Below are 18,570 nucleotides of genomic sequence, written 5' to 3'. Positions count from 1 at the left end.
CGCACCATGGACATAAACTGCTTCAACTCCTATGCTCAAAACATCGCTACAGAGCACAGCACATCAACACAAACAGACACAAGAGCAGTAAATAATTCCCTCAACACTGTCAAACATTTTACTAAGTCCACTACTATTACTACTAGTTTTTTTTCTCATCATTCCTATCGCCCATCTCCTCCCACTTAGGACTGTTTGACTGTAACTTGTTGCTTGTAACCTTAAGATTTTTATTAATATTGTTTCCTCGTTGCTTATTTGACCCTATGACAATCATTAAGTGTTGTATTTCGTGATTCTTGACAAATGTCTCTTTCTTTGATGTCCACAGAGCATCTGCATCAAGACAAATTCCTTGTGTGTCCAATCACTCTTGGCCAATAAAGGATTCTATTCTATCAGCAACTGTTCCAGTTGGGCCTCAACCTTTCACTTTTGGGGGGGGGGGGTCTGATGGGGTAGAGAAGATTCTCACCCCCAGGCTGCCCATGGTCTTTGTTCTTAACTTTTAATCTTTTTATTCTACTTTCAGTTCTTTTTAGCACGTCTTAACTTTCATTCCATTGTTAGCCATCCGGAGTCACTGCATTACTGAGGTGGGTGGGCTAAAAATTTAATAAATAAGTAAAATAAGCTCTCCAGTTCTTGAGTTGTTTTTTGAGGTGCTACCATGGAGCGTCTTGCTTTCAGACCTTGATTCTTGGCCAAGGCTTAAGCAAGATGCCCCTTCCCCTTTCCTTGTGACACTCCAGGCCCACTTGCAAAATTCCTCTGCATGATCTCAAATCCACATCCCTTTTATTGAACTGTTTATTTGTGGTCAGCCTCTTGGGCTGCTTCAGGTAAGTGTCGAAATGGGTGTTAGATAACTGCTGGTTCTAACAACGCCTGCATTGAGATGACCACGTAATTAAGATGGACCAGCTCTGGGTGAAGCCGATTCATTGCTCATCTGCAAAAACCCAATTGATTATCTGCTAATAAATGAATAGACCCTCAGTGCATTAGCTGCAAAGGTCTTCAGGGGCAAAGGCTGCGTGGTGGAGGTAAGGAGAGAGGCCAAACCCAGAGTTGGCATTGAGTCGACCCTCCCTCCAGATAGGGGTCCTACCCAGTATCTCCGGGAAGCCTCCAGACTGGCCCCCAGGGAGTTTCCGAAAGAGTAGGGAGGCTGACGTTGCTGAGGAAAAGATTTTATTAGAGAAGGGGGGCTGATGGGTGCGGTAGGAAGGCTCCCCCCCCAAGGCAGGAACCACGGAGGCCTGGCTCTCTTCACCCTCTCAGTTGGTGCGGTGGAAAGTGTTTGTGCCAACCCTGCAATGAAGCAGGAAAGAGAAAATGTCAAAATTCATGGTGGCATGATTGCTGCCCCCCTCCACACAGAGACTGAGCGTCCCATCCCCCACCCCCACCCCCCTTCCTCCCCTCAGCAGCTGTCAGAGTGTTGCCAGCTGTGGTCTGACCAGGCTGTGATGCCACCCAAGCTGCACTTCAACTGCCTGTCACTGACAGGTGCCCGAGGACGCTCCCCAAAGGCTCCTCTGGGGTCCTTCGTGGGGGGAGGGGCAGGAAAGGGACCTGGACATGGCAGCCTCCCCCCCCCATGGGAGCTGCTCAGCCCCGGGTGCTGAAACGGTCCTTGGAAGGAGGGGAGCCATTGGTGCAGCCTTCCAAGGGCCCCTTTTGGGGTGGGGGAGGAGAGAAAAGGGAGGGGTGTCCGAAGAGACTCCCAGGGCCCTTCAAGCCAGGGGCCACAGCGGCTCAGCCCCTGCTTTGCCTTACCTGGTTGCCCTCCAATCCCCTTGCATGGACTGCACGGCCGCACGTTCCAGCCAGGAGGTCTTCAGCAGCTGCCTTCCGTCCCCATCCACAAAACACTGACCCACAAAGACGGTGGTGGAGGCTGAGGGAGGAATCGGCCAGGGACTCAATTGGGGGAGGGGTACAGTTCCCACCAATGCACCCCTGAGTCTTTGGGCAGCTCCAGCTAATGGGGAGGGGGCCTTTTGCCCCTGTCTTTACACAAAGGGAAGAAATAGCCCAGCCTATCAAAACCAGCTCCACAAAGAAAACACAGGTTAAAATAGGGAAGAAAAGGGTAAGTGACACCTGTGAACACCCTAGACGCGTTCAAGTCATCAGGACCGGATGGATCACACCCCAAAGTTCTGAAGGAACCGGCAGACGAGACCTCAGAACCACCGAACTCTCTTTCAGAGGTCCAGGAGCACCAGGGGAACTGCCAGAGGATTTGGAAAAGAGCGGATGCCGTTCCCATCTTCAGGAAAGGAAAAACAATAGATCTAGGAAACCACAGACCCATCAGCCTGACCTCAATACCTGACAAGATTTTGAAAAAGATAAACAAGCAACGAGTCAATGAACACCTAGAAGAAAAAAACCCTAGAAGACGCCAAAAGCCAACGTCGGTTTGTCAAAAACAGATCATGTCAGTCTAATCTTATAGCATTCTTTGGAAAACTGACCAAATTAGTGGACTAGGAGAATGCTGTCGATGTGGTTTATTTGGACTTTAGTAAGGCTTTTGACAAAATAGACCATAACCTACTGTTAGATAAAGTAGAAGAATGTGGGATGGACAGCAACACCACCAGATGGATTCAAAACTGGCTGACCAACTGCAGTCAACACATAGTGCTCAACGGAACTGCATCTCCATGGAGGGATGTGTGAAGTGGAGTCCCCCAAGGCTTCGTTTTAGGCCCAGGACTCTTCAACATCTTCATCAAGGACTTGGACAAGGGGATAGATGGGGAACTCATCAAATTTGCAGATGACACCAAACTGACAGGAATAGCCAACACTCCAGAAGACGGGCACAAAATACAGAAGGATCTTGACAGACTTAGACACTGGACGCTACATAACACCATGACATTCAAAGGTGGAGACAGTCAGGTTCTGCACTTAGGCAAGAGAAACAAAATGCACAGATACAGTATAGGTGGCACATTGCTCAACAGTAGTAACTGTGAGAGGGATCTTGGAGTGCTAATGGACAACCATTGAAATAGGAGCCAGCCGTGGGCAGCAGCTGCCAAAAAAGCCAACACAGTTCTAGGCTGCGTTAACAGAGGGAGAGAATCAAGATCACACGAAGGGTTAATACCACTTTATAAGGCCTTGGTAAGACCCCACTTGGAATCCTGCATTCAATTTTGGATGTCCATGATGCAAAAAGGATGTTGAGACTCTAGAAAGAGTGCAGAGAAGAGCCACACAAAGAGGACGAGGGGACTAGAGGCTAAAATGTACGAAGAACCAGAATGGTTGCAGGAACTGGGCATGGCTAGTTTAATGAAAAGAAGGACCAGGTCAGACCTAAGAGCAGCCTTCCAATATGTCTTTCTGGTTGCCACAAAGAAGAGGGAGTCAAACTATTCTCCAAAGCAGCTGAGGGAAGAACAAGAAGTAATGGGTGGAAACTAAACAAGGAGAGAAGTAACTTAGAACTAAGGAAAAACTTCCTGACAGAACAATTAACCAGTGGAACAGAGGTTTCCTCCGGAATTTGTGAAGGCTCCAACACTGGAAGTTTTTAAAAAGAGGTTGAATAACCATCTATCTGAAGTAGTGTAGGGTTTCCTGCCTAAACAGGGGGGTTGGACTAGAACCATAGAACCATAGAAAATGGACGGCAGAAAAAGACCTCCTGGTCCATCTAGTCTGCCCTTATACTATTTCCTGTATTTTATCTTAGGTTGGATCTATGTTTATCCCAGGCAGGTTTCCAAAGTCCCTTCCACCTCGGTGTTGTTGTTTTGCTGCTGTTTGTATTATTATTATTATTATTATTATTATTATTATTATTATTATTATTATTATTATTATTATTATTAAATGACAGAATCTGCAAGAGGCCACCCAAGGAAGGGGAGACCCACTAGGTTCCCTCCCTCCTCCTTCCATTCTATTGGTCCCATTCCAGGTCATGAAGGCCTCTACCAGAGAAGGTCCAGTTGACGGTGAAGCCAAAGAGGAGCTGGTCCGTCAGTTGCTGGAAGCCCTGCAGCGGGGATGGCAGGAATGGAGTGGAAGTGTTCGAGAAGACCGTCAGATACGTGCCGCTAAACACCCCCGCCATATTGACGCCGTTGATCTGCATGGTGGAGTTGAGGTCATTCGTCCAGTTGCCACTGAGGACGCACTGGAGGAAAGAAAGCAGGTAAGGGCTGCGGCCGAGCCAGGCGGCCCAACAGGGGGAGAGGCTGGCAGCGCTGGCCCCATTTTCTCCGGGGATTTGAAGCCTCCCCCTGTGCCCACGTGCCCGATGCCCCCTCAGGCTTCCCACGCCGGGAGGGGGCGGCAGAGTCGGCCCATCCCAAAGTGCCGCCGATCGAGGCGCCCGGCATGGGATCCCGCGGGCGGATGGCTCTGCCCTCGGCCCAGCGAGCAGGAGCAGCAGCCCCGGCGGCAGAGTAGCGCAGCCTCGCCCGCCCGCCCGCCCGTTGGGGACTCCGGGGCTCTGGCGCTGAGCGGGGCGGGACCGGGGGCGGCCACCAACCCCAAGGCTGCGGCGCCCTCTGATCAGGGCCCGGGAGCGGGCGGGGGCTTTGCACGGGGGAGGCCAGGACCCTCCGCCCGCCCCCCGCCTTTTACCTGCCGCGCGGCGAAGCGCTCCGAGTTCCGGGCTTCGACGGAGGTGCCGGAGGAGCCGAGCAGGAAAGCCAGGAGAAGCCCCAGAAGCGCCCCGGTGCCTGTCGCCATGCTGCTCTCCGGGAATCCGGACTGGCCAGCCGCGGGCGGGACGCCCCCTTATAAAGCCCCGCTTGAGCCACTACACGCCCCGTGGAGCTGCCGCCCGCCTCCCCCCACACCCCTTGCAGCAGGGAGGGGCCGGGCGGGGGCTTGTGGGACTGGCTGGCTCTGTAGCCACAGAGGGGGGTCTGGGGGCCACTTCTTCTCGGGGGCCCGTGATCCACCGCGGCTGAGCCCACCCGGGCATCCTTCATCCTTCGGCCGGTCTCTCTCGGTGCTCCTGTCCCGCCATTGGCCCGCCAGCGCTCTAAGCCCCGCCCCTTCACCCCCCCCCCCGTCTCTCTGGAAGGGAAACTTTTCCAGGCCCTTTGGCTGCGTGGGACGTTGCAATGCGCTCGGAGGGGTGGGCGGCCTCTGGCACAGGAAGGCAGGGGCCCATTGCTGAGCTGTTCACGGCAGGAGAGGGCGGCTGTGGGTTACGAACATTAAAATAAGCAGAGTCTCCTTAAAATAAGCCAATCAGTCTTTGTTGCATGGCTGCACCTGCGCGCGCACATACACACACACACAGGAGCACGAGTCTTTTTAACCTCCTCCCACTTCGTCCAGGTGCCTCTGGGGAGAAAAGGAGAAACGGGGGGGGGGGACACACAGGTTTTTGAGTGAGTGGATGAGGGAGCCCCCCCCCTTTGTAAAACGTCTCTTGAGATTTTCCCCCATCCAAACCTTCGTTGTCCCAAAGAGGCACCTGGTTTTTCTCTGAAGACGTTTTGCTTCTCATGGAAGAGGCTTCTTCAGTTCTGACTGGACGGTGGAGGACGGAAGGATTTGTGCTCCTTGCAGACTGCTGGTCACCCGCATCCTTTCAGTGGGTCCTTAAGGTCCTCGGAGTCACCTGCGTGGTGCCAGTGGGTGAGGGGCCGTCCTGGGACTTCTGAAGGGACTGTGCTGTAGACAGGAGAGAGGTGGGGTCACAGCCCTCCTCCTCTAGTTGAGGGAGGGCTGTCCAGTTCCGACATCTTCTCCAACCAGAGGGCCTCTCTGTGCCAAGTGTAGACTCTGCTGCCTTAGTGGCCCGTGTCTTTTAAAGGCAGATGGACTGTTGTACCTGGTCCGGATGGGTTGGTTCTCCTGTTTGGCCGGTGCCAACATGGCTTTGTTTCCACTGCCGAAATTCTCCTTTTGTCCCAAGCAGAACAATGCAGAGCGCTCACCTACGAAGAGTTCACCTGGGAAGCGGGAGTTGGGGAATGGGAGATCTCCCCCCCCCCACATTGTGTGAGGCTTGAGGGTCTCTGCGCCCCTCCCTCCTCCTCACTGTGGAATCGGCAGCAGCTTTTTCTTAGCTCATGTGCCCCAAAGGTCCCCAGGGATCCTGTCCTGCAGATCCCCCGCCCTCCCTGAAAAAGGCAGGAAGACCTCTCTCTTGCTGGGCCCCCACTGGTCCCTGAGTGACCATTGGCCACTTCTCCTGCTCCCCCTTGCCCCCCTCCGGCCTCCGCTGCCTTGCCTCGTTTTCAGAGGGCAAAGGGCCCTGGGCAGCCCAGCTGGAAGGCGAGGAACGCAGCCACACACACACACACACCCTCTGGCGTCCCCCTCCCTCCCTCAGGTTCAGGATCTCGGTGTCAGACTCCCTTCCAACTCCGGGCAGAGCCCAAAAAGCAACACAGCTCCCTTGGCCTGTATCTTCATTCGGCCTCTGAAGTATCCTGTCCAAAACTGGTGGAAATGTCGTCTAACTAACTCAACCATAAGTAGGTTAAGCAGCAGGAGTCCTGAAACGGAGCCCAGCATTGGTCACTTCCTTCCAATCAGATCTGGAGCCGTTAACGCCCCTCGGTGGGTCTGATGGCCCCGTCTGCTCTGTGTCCATTGGAGGGTGGTAGAGTCCAGCCTCAGGATGCCTTCTTCTTCACCAGGATTTTATGTCCACTGCCTTCCCGTAATCCACTAGATCAGACAGCGTGTCCAAAAATATCCCACTCGAACCCCTGATGCTCCTGCTAAGCACTAAACTGCGAGGGAGAGGGCTGTGGGGTGGCGGTCACTTTTTGAGACTCCCTGACATCTTGACTGGGAGACTTTGACTCATCCACGGCATCCTGGGTGTCTGTCCCTCCCTCCCTCCCTCCCTCCCTCCGACTGCTGACCCATCCAAAAGGGAAGCCCCTTTCCCTTGGCTTCCGTCTTTCCCTGGAACAGCATCTGTTGTGCCTCAGCCGTTCACCTTTTTTTAGGGGGGGGGTCTGATGGGGTAGAGAAGATTCTCACCCCCAGGCTGCCCATGGTCTTTGTTCTTAACTTTTAATCTTTTTATTCTACTTTCAGTTCTTTTTAGCACGTCTTAACTTTCATTCCATTGTTAGCCATCCGGAGTCACTGCATTACTGAGGTGGGTGGGCTAAAAATTTAATAAATAAGTAAAATAAGCTCTCCAGTTCTTGAGTTGTTTTTTGAGGTGCTACCATGGAGCGTCTTGCTTTCAGACCTTGATTCTTGGCCAAGGCTTAAGCAAGATGCCCCTTCCCCTTTCCTTGTGACACTCCAGGCCCACTTGCAAAATTCCTCTGCATGATCTCAAATCCACATCCCTTTTATTGAACTGTTTATTTGTGGTCAGCCTCTTGGGCTGCTTCAGGTAAGTGTCGAAATGGGTGTTAGATAACTGCTGGTTCTAACAACGCCTGCATTGAGATGACCACGTAATTAAGATGGACCAGCTCTGGGTGAAGCCGATTCATTGCTCATCTGCAAAAACCCAATTGATTATCTGCTAATAAATGAATAGACCCTCAGTGCATTAGCTGCAAAGGTCTTCAGGGGCAAAGGCTGCGTGGTGGAGGTAAGGAGAGAGGCCAAACCCAGAGTTGGCATTGAGTCGACCCTCCCTCCAGATAGGGGTCCTACCCAGTATCTCCGGGAAGCCTCCAGACTGGCCCCCAGGGAGTTTCCGAAAGAGTAGGGAGGCTGACGTTGCTGAGGAAAAGATTTTATTAGAGAAGGGGGGCTGATGGGTGCGGTAGGAAGGCTCCCCCCCCAAGGCAGGAACCACGGAGGCCTGGCTCTCTTCACCCTCTCAGTTGGTGCGGTGGAAAGTGTTTGTGCCAACCCTGCAATGAAGCAGGAAAGAGAAAATGTCAAAATTCATGGTGGCATGATTGCTGCCCCCCTCCACACAGAGACTGAGCGTCCCATCCCCCACCCCCACCCCCCTTCCTCCCCTCAGCAGCTGTCAGAGTGTTGCCAGCTGTGGTCTGACCAGGCTGTGATGCCACCCAAGCCGCACTTCAACTGCCTGTCACTGACAGGTGCCCGAGGACGCTCCCCAAAGGCTCCTCTGGGGTCCTTCGTGGGGGGAGGGGCAGGAAAGGGACCTGGACATGGCAGCCTCCCCCCCCCATGGGAGCTGCTCAGCCCCGGGTGCTGAAACGGGCCTTGGAAGGAGGGGAGCCATTGGTGCAGCCTTCCAAGGGCCCCTTTTGGGGTGGGGGAGGAGAGAAAAGGGAGGGGTGTCCGAAGAGACTCCCAGGGCCCTTCAAGCCAGGGGCCACAGCGGCTCAGCCCCTGCTTTGCCTTACCTGGTTGCCCTCCAATCCCCTTGCATGGACTGCACGGCCGCACGTTCCAGCCAGGAGGTCTTCAGCAGCTGCCTTCCGTCCCCATCCACAAAACACTGACCCACAAAGACGGTGGTGGAGGCTGAGGGAGGAATCGGCCAGGGACTCAATTGGGGGAGGGGTACAGTTCCCACCAATGCACCCCTGAGTCTTTGGGCAGCTCCAGCTAATGGGGAGGGGGCCTTTTGCCCCTGTCTTTACACAAAGGGAAGAAATAGCCCAGCCTATCAAAACCAGCTCCACAAAGAAAACACAGGTTAAAATAGGGAAGAAAAGGGTAAGTGACACCTGTGAACACCCTAGACGCGTTCAAGTCATCAGGACCGGATGGATCACACCCCAAAGTTCTGAAGGAACCGGCAGACGAGACCTCAGAACCACCGAACTCTCTTTCAGAGGTCCAGGAGCACCAGGGGAACTGCCAGAGGATTTGGAAAAGAGCGGATGCAGTTCCCATCTTCAGGAAAGGAAAAACAATAGATCTAGGAAACCACAGACCCATCAGCCTGACCTCAATACCTGACAAGATTTTGAAAAAGATAAACAAGCAACGAGTCAATGAACACCTAGAAGAAAAAAAACCTAGAAGACGCCAAAAGCCAACGTCGGTTTGTCAAAAACAGATCATGTCAGTCTAATCTTATAGCATTCTTTGGAAAACTGACCAAATTAGTGGACTAGGAGAATGCTGTCGATGTGGTTTATTTGGACTTTAGTAAGGCTTTTGACAAAATAGACCATAACCTACTGTTAGATAAAGTAGAAGAATGTGGGATGGACAGCAACACCACCAGATGGATTCAAAACTGGCTGACCAACTGCAGTCAACACATAGTGCTCAACGGAACTGCATCTCCATGGAGGGATGTGTGAAGTGGAGTCCCCCAAGGCTTCGTTTTAGGCCCAGGACTCTTCAACATCTTCATCAAGGACTTGGACAAGGGGATAGATGGGGAACTCATCAAATTTGCAGATGACACCAAACTGACAGGAATAGCCAACACTCCAGAAGACGGGCACAAAATACAGAAGGATCTTGACAGACTTAGACACTGGACGCTACATAACACCATGACATTCAAAGGTGGAGACAGTCAGGTTCTGCACTTAGGCAAGAGAAACAAAATGCACAGATACAGTATAGGTGGCACATTGCTCAACAGTAGTAACTGTGAGAGGGATCTTGGAGTGCTAATGGACAACCATTGAAATAGGAGCCAGCCGTGGGCAGCAGCTGCCAAAAAAGCCAACACAGTTCTAGGCTGCGTTAACAGAGGGAGAGAATCAAGATCACACGAAGGGTTAATACCACTTTATAAGGCCTTGGTAAGACCCCACTTGGAATCCTGCATTCAATTTTGGATGTCCATGATGCAAAAAGGATGTTGAGACTCTAGAAAGAGTGCAGAGAAGAGCCACACAAAGAGGACGAGGGGACTAGAGGCTAAAATGTACGAAGAACCAGAATGGTTGCAGGAACTGGGCATGGCTAGTTTAATGAAAAGAAGGACCAGGTCAGACCTAAGAGCAGCCTTCCAATATGTCTTTCTGGTTGCCACAAAGAAGAGGGAGTCAAACTATTCTCCAAAGCAGCTGAGGGAAGAACAAGAAGTAATGGGTGGAAACTAAACAAGGAGAGAAGTAACTTAGAACTAAGGAAAAACTTCCTGACAGAACAATTAACCAGTGGAACAGAGGTTTCCTCCGGAATTTGTGAAGGCTCCAACACTGGAAGTTTTTAAAAAGAGGTTGAATAACCATCTATCTGAAGTAGTGTAGGGTTTCCTGCCTAAACAGGGGGGTTGGACTAGAACCATAGAACCATAGAAAATGGACGGCAGAAAAAGACCTCCTGGTCCATCTAGTCTGCCCTTATACTATTTCCTGTATTTTATCTTAGGTTGGATCTATGTTTATCCCAGGCAGGTTTCCAAAGTCCCTTCCACCTCGGTGTTGTTGTTTTGCTGCTGTTTGTATTATTATTATTATTATTATTATTATTATTATTATTATTATTATTATTATTATTATTAAATGACAGAATCTGCAAGAGGCCACCCAAGGAAGGGGAGACCCACTAGGTTCCCTCCCTCCTCCTTCCATTCTATTGGTCCCATTCCAGGTCATGAAGGCCTCTACCAGAGAAGGTCCAGTTGACGGTGAAGCCAAAGAGGAGCTGGTCCGTCAGTTGCTGGAAGCCCTGCAGCGGGGATGGCAGGAATGGAGTGGAAGTGTTCGAGAAGACCGTCAGATACGTGCCGCTAAACACCCCCGCCATATTGACGCCGTTGATCTGCATGGTGGAGTTGAGGTCATTCGTCCAGTTGCCACTGAGGACGCACTGGAGGAAAGAAAGCAGGTAAGGGCTGCGGCCGAGCCAGGCGGCCCAACAGGGGGAGAGGCTGGCAGCGCTGGCCCCATTTTCTCCGGGGATTTGAAGCCTCCCCCTGTGCCCACGTGCCCGATGCCCCCTCAGGCTTCCCACGCCGGGAGGGGGCGGCAGAGTCGGCCCATCCCAAAGTGCCGCCGATCGAGGCGCCCGGCATGGGATCCCGCGGGCGGATGGCTCTGCCCTCGGCCCAGCGAGCAGGAGCAGCAGCCCCGGCGGCAGAGTAGCGCAGCCTCGCCCGCCCGCCCGCCCGTTGGGGACTCCGGGGCTCTGGCGCTGAGCGGGGCGGGACCGGGGGCGGCCACCAACCCCAAGGCTGCGGCGCCCTCTGATCAGGGCCCGGGAGCGGGCGGGGGCTTTGCACGGGGGAGGCCAGTGTTGTATCCGTAATGGCTACTTTGTATCCTTGTAAATAGTTTGTTCCTTCTTCAAGCGCTGTCTGAGCCCAAGCAGGAAGTCGCTCCTGATTGGCTCAGACGCGGCTGGCTCTTGCTTTGGCGGGAGCCGCAAAAGTATAAAAGAAGCGGCTTTTCCCTAGCAGAGCAGCCGGTACTCGCTGAAGTCACTTTGCCTTGCTGAACCAGTCACTTTCTCTGAGCTGAAAATAAAAGTACCGAGTTGTTTGAACCCTGATCTCCGAGTCTACTTCACTGGCGACGAACGGACGGAAGAAACCGCGTGCAACATGAACAAAATCCAGATCGGCCAGGCTCCGGAAATCTTCGATCCCGAAAAAACGTCCTGGGATGAATACATGACCACCTTCGAGATCTTCCTCGAGGCAGCTGGGATACAGGACGCCGAAGCCGATCGCAGACGGGCAATTTTCCTAAACTACTGTGGTCCGGAGATCCGTGGGATTGCCCAGACTCTCACCGACCCACAGCCAACGAGAACCGTAGCGTGGGACGTCCTACAGGAGAAGCTAGCGAGCCATTTTAAACCGACCAAACCAGCCATGGTCTATCGGCATCAGTTTTCCATGATGGCTCAGAAGGAAAACGAATCCATCAACCAGTTCACGACGCGGCTTCGAACGGTACTTGCTCAATGCAAGTTTAAAGACCCGGAAGCCCGCCTCACAGATGCTTTAGTTTTCGGCATGAGAAGCGCCACGGTGAGAAACAAACTCCTCACCGAAGAAGAGCCAACTCTACAAACCGTAATTAAACTCGCGCAAACCGCAGAAGCCGCCGACGCAGCAGCCAGAGAATTAAAGGAACACGGGAGGCGAGAACTCATCGCAAAGATAGATGCCGCATCTCCCCGCGCCGTGGGACCAGATGACCCCAACCAACCAGCTCACAACGTGGACGACTGCTTCCTCGTACAAGACCAGCCGAGACACAACAGGTCAACTCACCCAGCCCCTTGCGCGGGCTGCCGGGGAAACCACCAGCGCCACCGATGCCCTTTCCGAGACGCTACTTGCCGCCGCTGCAACCGTCGAGGCCACATCGCCATCGCATGCAGAGCAACAGCACCAGAAGAAACATTCGCCACACCACGATACCAACGACCTCAAAACCAGAACTTCCAACCGCGAGAAAATAGACCGTTCCAAAATTCGAGTCAAAGGAACTACTCAACCGCTAACCGCGACTACTATAGAGGTAACACTAAATTTTTCGTGAATAACACGACAACACAAAAGGGGGCTAAAATTGTTATCTCACTATTGCTAAATAACCAACCATGCTCGATGGAACTTGATACAGGTTCCAGATATACTATTATGCCTTGGGAAAAATTTAAACTGTATATGCCTAACATGTCTAAATCTGATTTAAAACAAACCTCTCTAGTAATCAGAGATTTTCAAGGGGGGGTGATCTCAATCCTGGGAACAGCAAATGTACCTATTGTATTCAAGAATGTAAAATGTACCCTACCCATGCTTGTTGTAACAGGGGCTAAGCACTCTCTCTTGGGCCTGGCTTGGATGGAACCATTGGGAATTGAAATTTCGGGTGTATGCAATGTGAACTGTGATAATATGCCTAACTTTGTACAAGAGTTCCCTGAGGTGTTCAGCCCCACTTTGGGGTCATACAAGGGGCCCCCCATATCGTTTTCTATTGATCCCAAGGTCCCACCTATCAGGTTAAAACCTCGCAGGGTTCCCCTTCCACTTCTCCCCAAACTAGACCTACAACTGGATAAACTTATAAGCCAAGGTATTTTGGTCCCTGTGGAACAAGGACCATGGGAAACCCCCATAGTCACACCGGTAAAGCCAGATGGCTCCCTAAGAGTTTGCGCAGATTACAAATCGACGCTTAACAAGGCCCTCCAGCACCACCCCTACCCCATTCCAGTGGTACAGCAACTCCTGCACTCCCTGGGGGAGGGGAAAAGGTTTGCAAAAATCGATCTCGCCCAGGCTTACCAGCAACTCCCCGTCGATGACCAGACAGCTTGTGCACAGACAATTGTAACACATAGGGGAGCATTTAAATGCACGAGGTTACAGTTTGGGGTGAGCATAGCCCCAGGAATTTTCCAGAGCATTATGGAACGCCTTTTGTCAGGGGTAAATGGGGCCATCCCATATTTTGATGACATCCTAATTGCTGGGGAAAACCAGGAACAAGTAAACAAAAGAATAAGGGAAGTACTTAAGAGGCTACAGGACAAGGGTTTAAGAATCAAGCCTGATAAATGTGTTTGGGGAACCAACAGTATAGAATTTCTAGGATACAAAATAGACAAAGAAGGCATCCACCCCACAACAGAGAAGTTGAGAGCCATTAGGGAAGCCCCAGAACCACGAGATAAGAATGAGCTACAGGCATTTTTAGGCCTCCTTAATTTTTATTCCATTTTTTTAAAGCAGAAGGCAACAGTAGCAGAACCCCTACATCGTTTACTCCAGAAGGAAGCCAGATGGACCTGGGGCGAAACTGAACGTGAAGCCTTTTTCCAAATAAAGAGTCTGTTAACCTCCAAAAGCGTAGTAGTCCAATATAGTGCGTCACTACCCATCAGGCTCACGTGCGACGCCTCGCCATACGGCATAGGAGCAGTCCTAGCTCACGTTCTACCCAATAAATCAGAAGCCCCAATAGCATTTTTTTTCAAGAACAATGAACAGCACAGAAAGGAATTATAGCCAGTTGGACAAGGAGGCTTTAGCTTTAGTGGCAGGGGTGAAGAAATTCCACAACTACATCTTTGGTAGGAACTTTGAATTGGTAACAGACCACAAACCTTTACTGGGTCTGCTAGCCCCAAACAAGCCCACTCCACCTTTTATGTCTCCTAGACTTATCAGATGGGCCCTTTTCCTCTCTGGATACCAGTATGAGCTCACCCACAAGGGGGGGAAGGAAATTAATCACGCAGATGGCCTCAGCAGATGTCCCATAACAGACTTAGTGGAGGATCCTGTTCCTTCTGCAGATGTATTATTAATAGAGCTCGAGGACAACCCACTAACCACAGCCAAAGAGGTAGCTGCACACACGCAGCAAGATCAAATCCTTAAACAAGTAATAAACTGTGTACTTAAGGGATGGCAAAATGAGATTGTGAAACCTGAATTGCATGATTTCAAAGCTAAGAGACTTGAGTTATCTTATGTAAAGGGTTGTCTGTTGTGGGGAGACAGGGTGGTCATCCCCAGAAGCCTAAGGGAAAAGGTTCTCAAAATGTTACATGTAGGCCATCCGGGAATGGTCAGGATGAAGAGCCTAGCAAGGGGACATCTATGGTGGCCGGGTCTGGATGCTGAAATTGAAAACTGGGTTTCAAAGTGTGAACCATGCCAGGAGTCACGGCCTAATCCCCCCAAAACAACCCCGGCTGAGTGGGAGCAGCCTGCTGGCCCTTGGTCCAGGATCCACATTGATTTCGCGGGTCCAGTGGGCTCCCAGTATTTTCTAATAGTGGTGGATGCATTCTCCAAGTGGGTGGAGATAATAGCAATGAACAACATAACCACAAGTGCCACCATCAAGGTTTTGAGTAGACTTTTCGCATCACATGGGTGCCCAGATATCCTGGTTTCTGACAATGGGCCACAGCTAACAGCCAGGCAATTCGAATTGTTCCTAGATGGATTAGGGGTCAGACATGCCCTCATCTCCCCTTACTCGCCCTGGGCTAATGGATTGGCAGAACGCTACGTTCGCGTGGCGAAGGAGGCATTGCGCAGGTCAGGGCCTGGGGATGTGCAGCAAAACTTAGACCAATTCTTACTCACTCAGCACATCACCCCTAACTCGCACACACATGTAAGCCCTGCAGAATTGTTGATGGGGAGGAAATTAAGGTCACCACTAGATAGGTTGAATCCAAGGTTCTGTATTAACAATAACCAAATGTGTATAAGACCCGAAAGGGAAATGTATTTGGGACAAGCTGTATATGTGAAAAGTTTTGATGGAAATGTAAATTGGATAAAAGGTATTGTTGTTAAACAAAATGCACCAAAAACTTATATTGTTAAATTAGAGGATGGTCGTTTGTGGAAACGACACATAGACCACATTCGGAAGCGAACAGAAAGCCAATTGCAACAAAACACTGACATGGACTCTCCCCCCTCAACAGACTTTGAAACATTGCCCGAATTAAGAGACACGCAAATGAACTTATCGGGCCTAGGGGAGCCATCCAGCGACGCCGAGCCATCCTCCTCCTCCGAACTCTGCGTTGGGCCCACCAGGCCAAGTCCGCCGCGCGGAGACCACAGCAACGAACCATCCTCCTCCGGCGGCGTCGACAGCGTAACTGAACTGCGCAGGTCGGAGCGAACTGCGCGGAGGCCCCAGCGATTGGATGACTTTGTCACATGGCTTTCCTGATGGATGTGACCAACTGTGAGGGGAGGGGTGTTGTATCCGTAATGGCTACTTTGTATCCTTGTAAATAGTTTGTTCCTTCTTCAAGCGCTGTCTGAGCCCAAGCAGGAAGTCGCTCCTGATTGGCTCAGACGCGGCTGGCTCTTGCTTTGGCGGGAGCCGCAAAAGTATAAAAGAAGCGGCTTTTCCCTAGCAGAGCAGCCGGTACTCGCTGAAGTCACTTTGCCTTGCTGAACCAGTCACTTTCTCTGAGCTGAAAATAAAAGTACCGAGTTGTTTGAACCCTGATCTCCGAGTCTACTTCAGCCAGGACCCTCCGCCCGCCCCCCGCCTTTTACCTGCCGCGCGGCGAAGCGCTCCGAGTTCCGGGCTTCGACGGAGGTGCCGGAGGAGCCGAGCAGGAAAGCCAGGAGAAGCCCCAGAAGCGCCCCGGTGCCTGTCGCCATGCTGCTCTCCGGGAATCCGGACTGGCCAGCCGCGGGCGGGACGCCCCCTTATAAAGCCCCGCTTGAGCCACTACACGCCCCGTGGAGCTGCCGCCCGCCTCCCCCCACACCCCTTGCAGCAGGGAGGGGCCGGGCGGGGGCTTGTGGGACTGGCTGGCTCTGTAGCCACAGAGGGGGGTCTGGGGGCCACTTCTTCTCGGGGGCCCGTGATCCACCGCGGCTGAGCCCACCCGGGCATCCTTCATCCTTCGGCCGGTCTCTCTCGGTGCTCCTGTCCCGCCATTGGCCCGCCAGCGCTCTAAGCCCCGCCCCTTCACCCCCCCCCCCGTCTCTCTGGAAGGGAAACTTTTCCAGGCCCTTTGGCTGCGTGGGACGTTGCAATGCGCTCGGAGGGGTGGGCGGCCTCTGGCACAGGAAGGCAGGGGCCCATTGCTGAGCTGTTCACGGCAGGAGAGGGCGGCTGTGGGTTACGAACATTAAAATAAGCAGAGTCTCCTTAAAATAAGCCAATCAGTCTTTGTTGCATGGCTGCACCTGCGCGCGCACATACACACACACACAGGAGCACGAGTCTTTTTAACCTCCTCCCACTTCGTCCAGGTGCCTCTGGGGAGAAAAGGAGAAACGGGGGGGGGGGGACACACAGGTTTTTGAGTGAGTGGATGAGGGAGCCCCCCCCCTTTGTAAAACGTCTCTTGAGATTTTCCCCCATCCAAACCTTCGTTGTCCCAAAGAGGCACCTGGTTTTTCTCTGAAGACGTTTTGCTTCTCATGGAAGAGGCTTCTTCAGTTCTGACTGGACGGTGGAGGACGGAAGGATTTGTGCTCCTTGCAGACTGCTGGTCACCCGCATCCTTTCAGTGGGTCCTTAAGGTCCTCGGAGTCACCTGCGTGGTGCCAGTGGGTGAGGGGCCGTCCTGGGACTTCTGAAGGGACTGTGCTGTAGACAGGAGAGAGGTGGGGTCACAGCCCTCCTCCTCTAGTTGAGGGAGGGCTGTCCAGTTCCGACATCTTCTCCAACCAGAGGGCCTCTCTGTGCCAAGTGTAGACTCTGCTGCCTTAGTGGCCCGTGTCTTTTAAAGGCAGATGGACTGTTGTACCTGGTCCGGATGGGTTGGTTCTCCTGTTTGGCCGGTGCCAACATGGCTTTGTTTCCACTGCCGAAATTCTCCTTTTGTCCCAAGCAGAACAATGCAGAGCGCTCACCTACGAAGAGTTCACCTGGGAAGCGGGAGTTGGGGAATGGGAGATCTCCCCCCCCCCACATTGTGTGAGGCTTGAGGGTCTCTGCGCCCCTCCCTCCTCCTCACTGTGGAATCGGCAGCAGCTTTTTCTTAGCTCATGTGCCCCAAAGGTCCCCAGGGATCCTGTCCTGCAGATCCCCCGCCCTCCCTGAAAAAGGCAGGAAGACCTCTCTCTTGCTGGGCCCCCACTGGTCCCTGAGTGACCATTGGCCACTTCTCCTGCTCCCCCTTGCCCCCCTCCGGCCTCCGCTGCCTTGCCTCGTTTTCAGAGGGCAAAGGGCCCTGGGCAGCCCAGCTGGAAGGCGAGGAACGCAGCCACACACACACACACACCCTCTGGCGTCCCCCTCCCTCCCTCAGGTTCAGGATCTCGGTGTCAGACTCCCTTCCAACTCCGGGCAGAGCCCAAAAAGCAACACAGCTCCCTTGGCCTGTATCTTCATTCGGCCTCTGAAGTATCCTGTCCAAAACTGGTGGAAATGTCGTCTAACTAACTCAACCATAAGTAGGTTAAGCAGCAGGAGTCCTGAAACGGAGCCCAGCATTGGTCACTTCCTTCCAATCAGATCTGGAGCCGTTAACGCCCCTCGGTGGGTCTGATGGCCCCGTCTGCTCTGTGTCCATTGGAGGGTGGTAGAGTCCAGCCTCAGGATGCCTTCTTCTTCACCAGGATTTTATGTCCACTGCCTTCCCGTAATCCACTAGATCAGACAGCGTGTCCAAAAATATCCCACTCGAACCCCTGATGCTCCTGCTAAGCACTAAACTGCGAGGGAGAGGGCTGTGGGGTGGCGGTCACTTTTTGAGACTCCCTGACATCTTGACTGGGAGACTTTGACTCATCCACGGCATCCTGGGTGTCTGTCCCTCCCTCCCTCCCTCCCTCCCTCCGACTGCTGACCCATCCAAAAGGGAAGCCCCTTTCCCTTGGCTTCCGTCTTTCCCTGGAACAGCATCTGTTGTGCCTCAGCCGTTCACCTTTTTTTAGGGGGGGGGTCTGATGGGGTAGAGAAGATTCTCACCCCCAGGCTGCCCATGGTCTTTGTTCTTAACTTTTAATCTTTTTATTCTACTTTCAGTTCTTTTTAGCACGTCTTAACTTTCATTCCATTGTTAGCCATCCGGAGTCACTGCATTACTGAGGTGGGTGGGCTAAAAATTTAATAAATAAGTAAAATAAGCTCTCCAGTTCTTGAGTTGTTTTTTGAGGTGCTACCATGGAGCGTCTTGCTTTCAGACCTTGATTCTTGGCCAAGGCTTAAGCAAGATGCCCCTTCCCCTTTCCTTGTGACACTCCAGGCCCACTTGCAAAATTCCTCTGCATGATCTCAAATCCACATCCCTTTT

The 18,570-nt window shown here is 52.5% G+C and overlaps 2 protein-coding genes across 2 annotated transcripts; both read right to left on the bottom strand.

Annotated features, from left to right (window-relative positions):
• Positions 1 to 1,187: 1,187 nt before the first annotated feature.
• On the bottom strand, positions 1,188 to 4,732 carry LOC139155944 (avidin-like). Its single transcript, XM_070731323.1, has 4 exons — positions 4,621 to 4,732; positions 3,967 to 4,168; positions 1,783 to 1,903; positions 1,188 to 1,314 (listed from the first exon to the last, which is right to left on the bottom strand). Exons 1-4 carry the CDS (start codon positions 4,726 to 4,728, stop codon positions 1,281 to 1,283), a joined length of 465 nt encoding a protein of 154 aa, XP_070587424.1. The 5' UTR covers positions 4,729 to 4,732; the 3' UTR covers positions 1,188 to 1,280.
• Positions 4,733 to 7,705: 2,973 nt separating this feature from the next.
• Positions 7,706 to 15,983, bottom strand: LOC139155949 (avidin-like). Its single transcript, XM_070731326.1, has 4 exons — positions 15,872 to 15,983; positions 10,479 to 10,680; positions 8,301 to 8,421; positions 7,706 to 7,832 (listed from the first exon to the last, which is right to left on the bottom strand). Exons 1-4 carry the CDS (start codon positions 15,977 to 15,979, stop codon positions 7,799 to 7,801), a joined length of 465 nt encoding a protein of 154 aa, XP_070587427.1. The 5' UTR covers positions 15,980 to 15,983; the 3' UTR covers positions 7,706 to 7,798.
• Positions 15,984 to 18,570: the final 2,587 nt, after the last annotated feature.

This window comes from Erythrolamprus reginae, unplaced genomic scaffold, assembly GCF_031021105.1.
Source record: "Erythrolamprus reginae isolate rEryReg1 unplaced genomic scaffold, rEryReg1.hap1 scaffold_149, whole genome shotgun sequence".
In the NCBI taxonomy this organism is placed as follows: Eukaryota; Metazoa; Chordata; class Lepidosauria; order Squamata; family Dipsadidae; genus Erythrolamprus; species Erythrolamprus reginae.
Note: the sequence above shows the minus strand (reverse complement) of the source record. Positions and strands in the feature narration are given on the sequence as shown.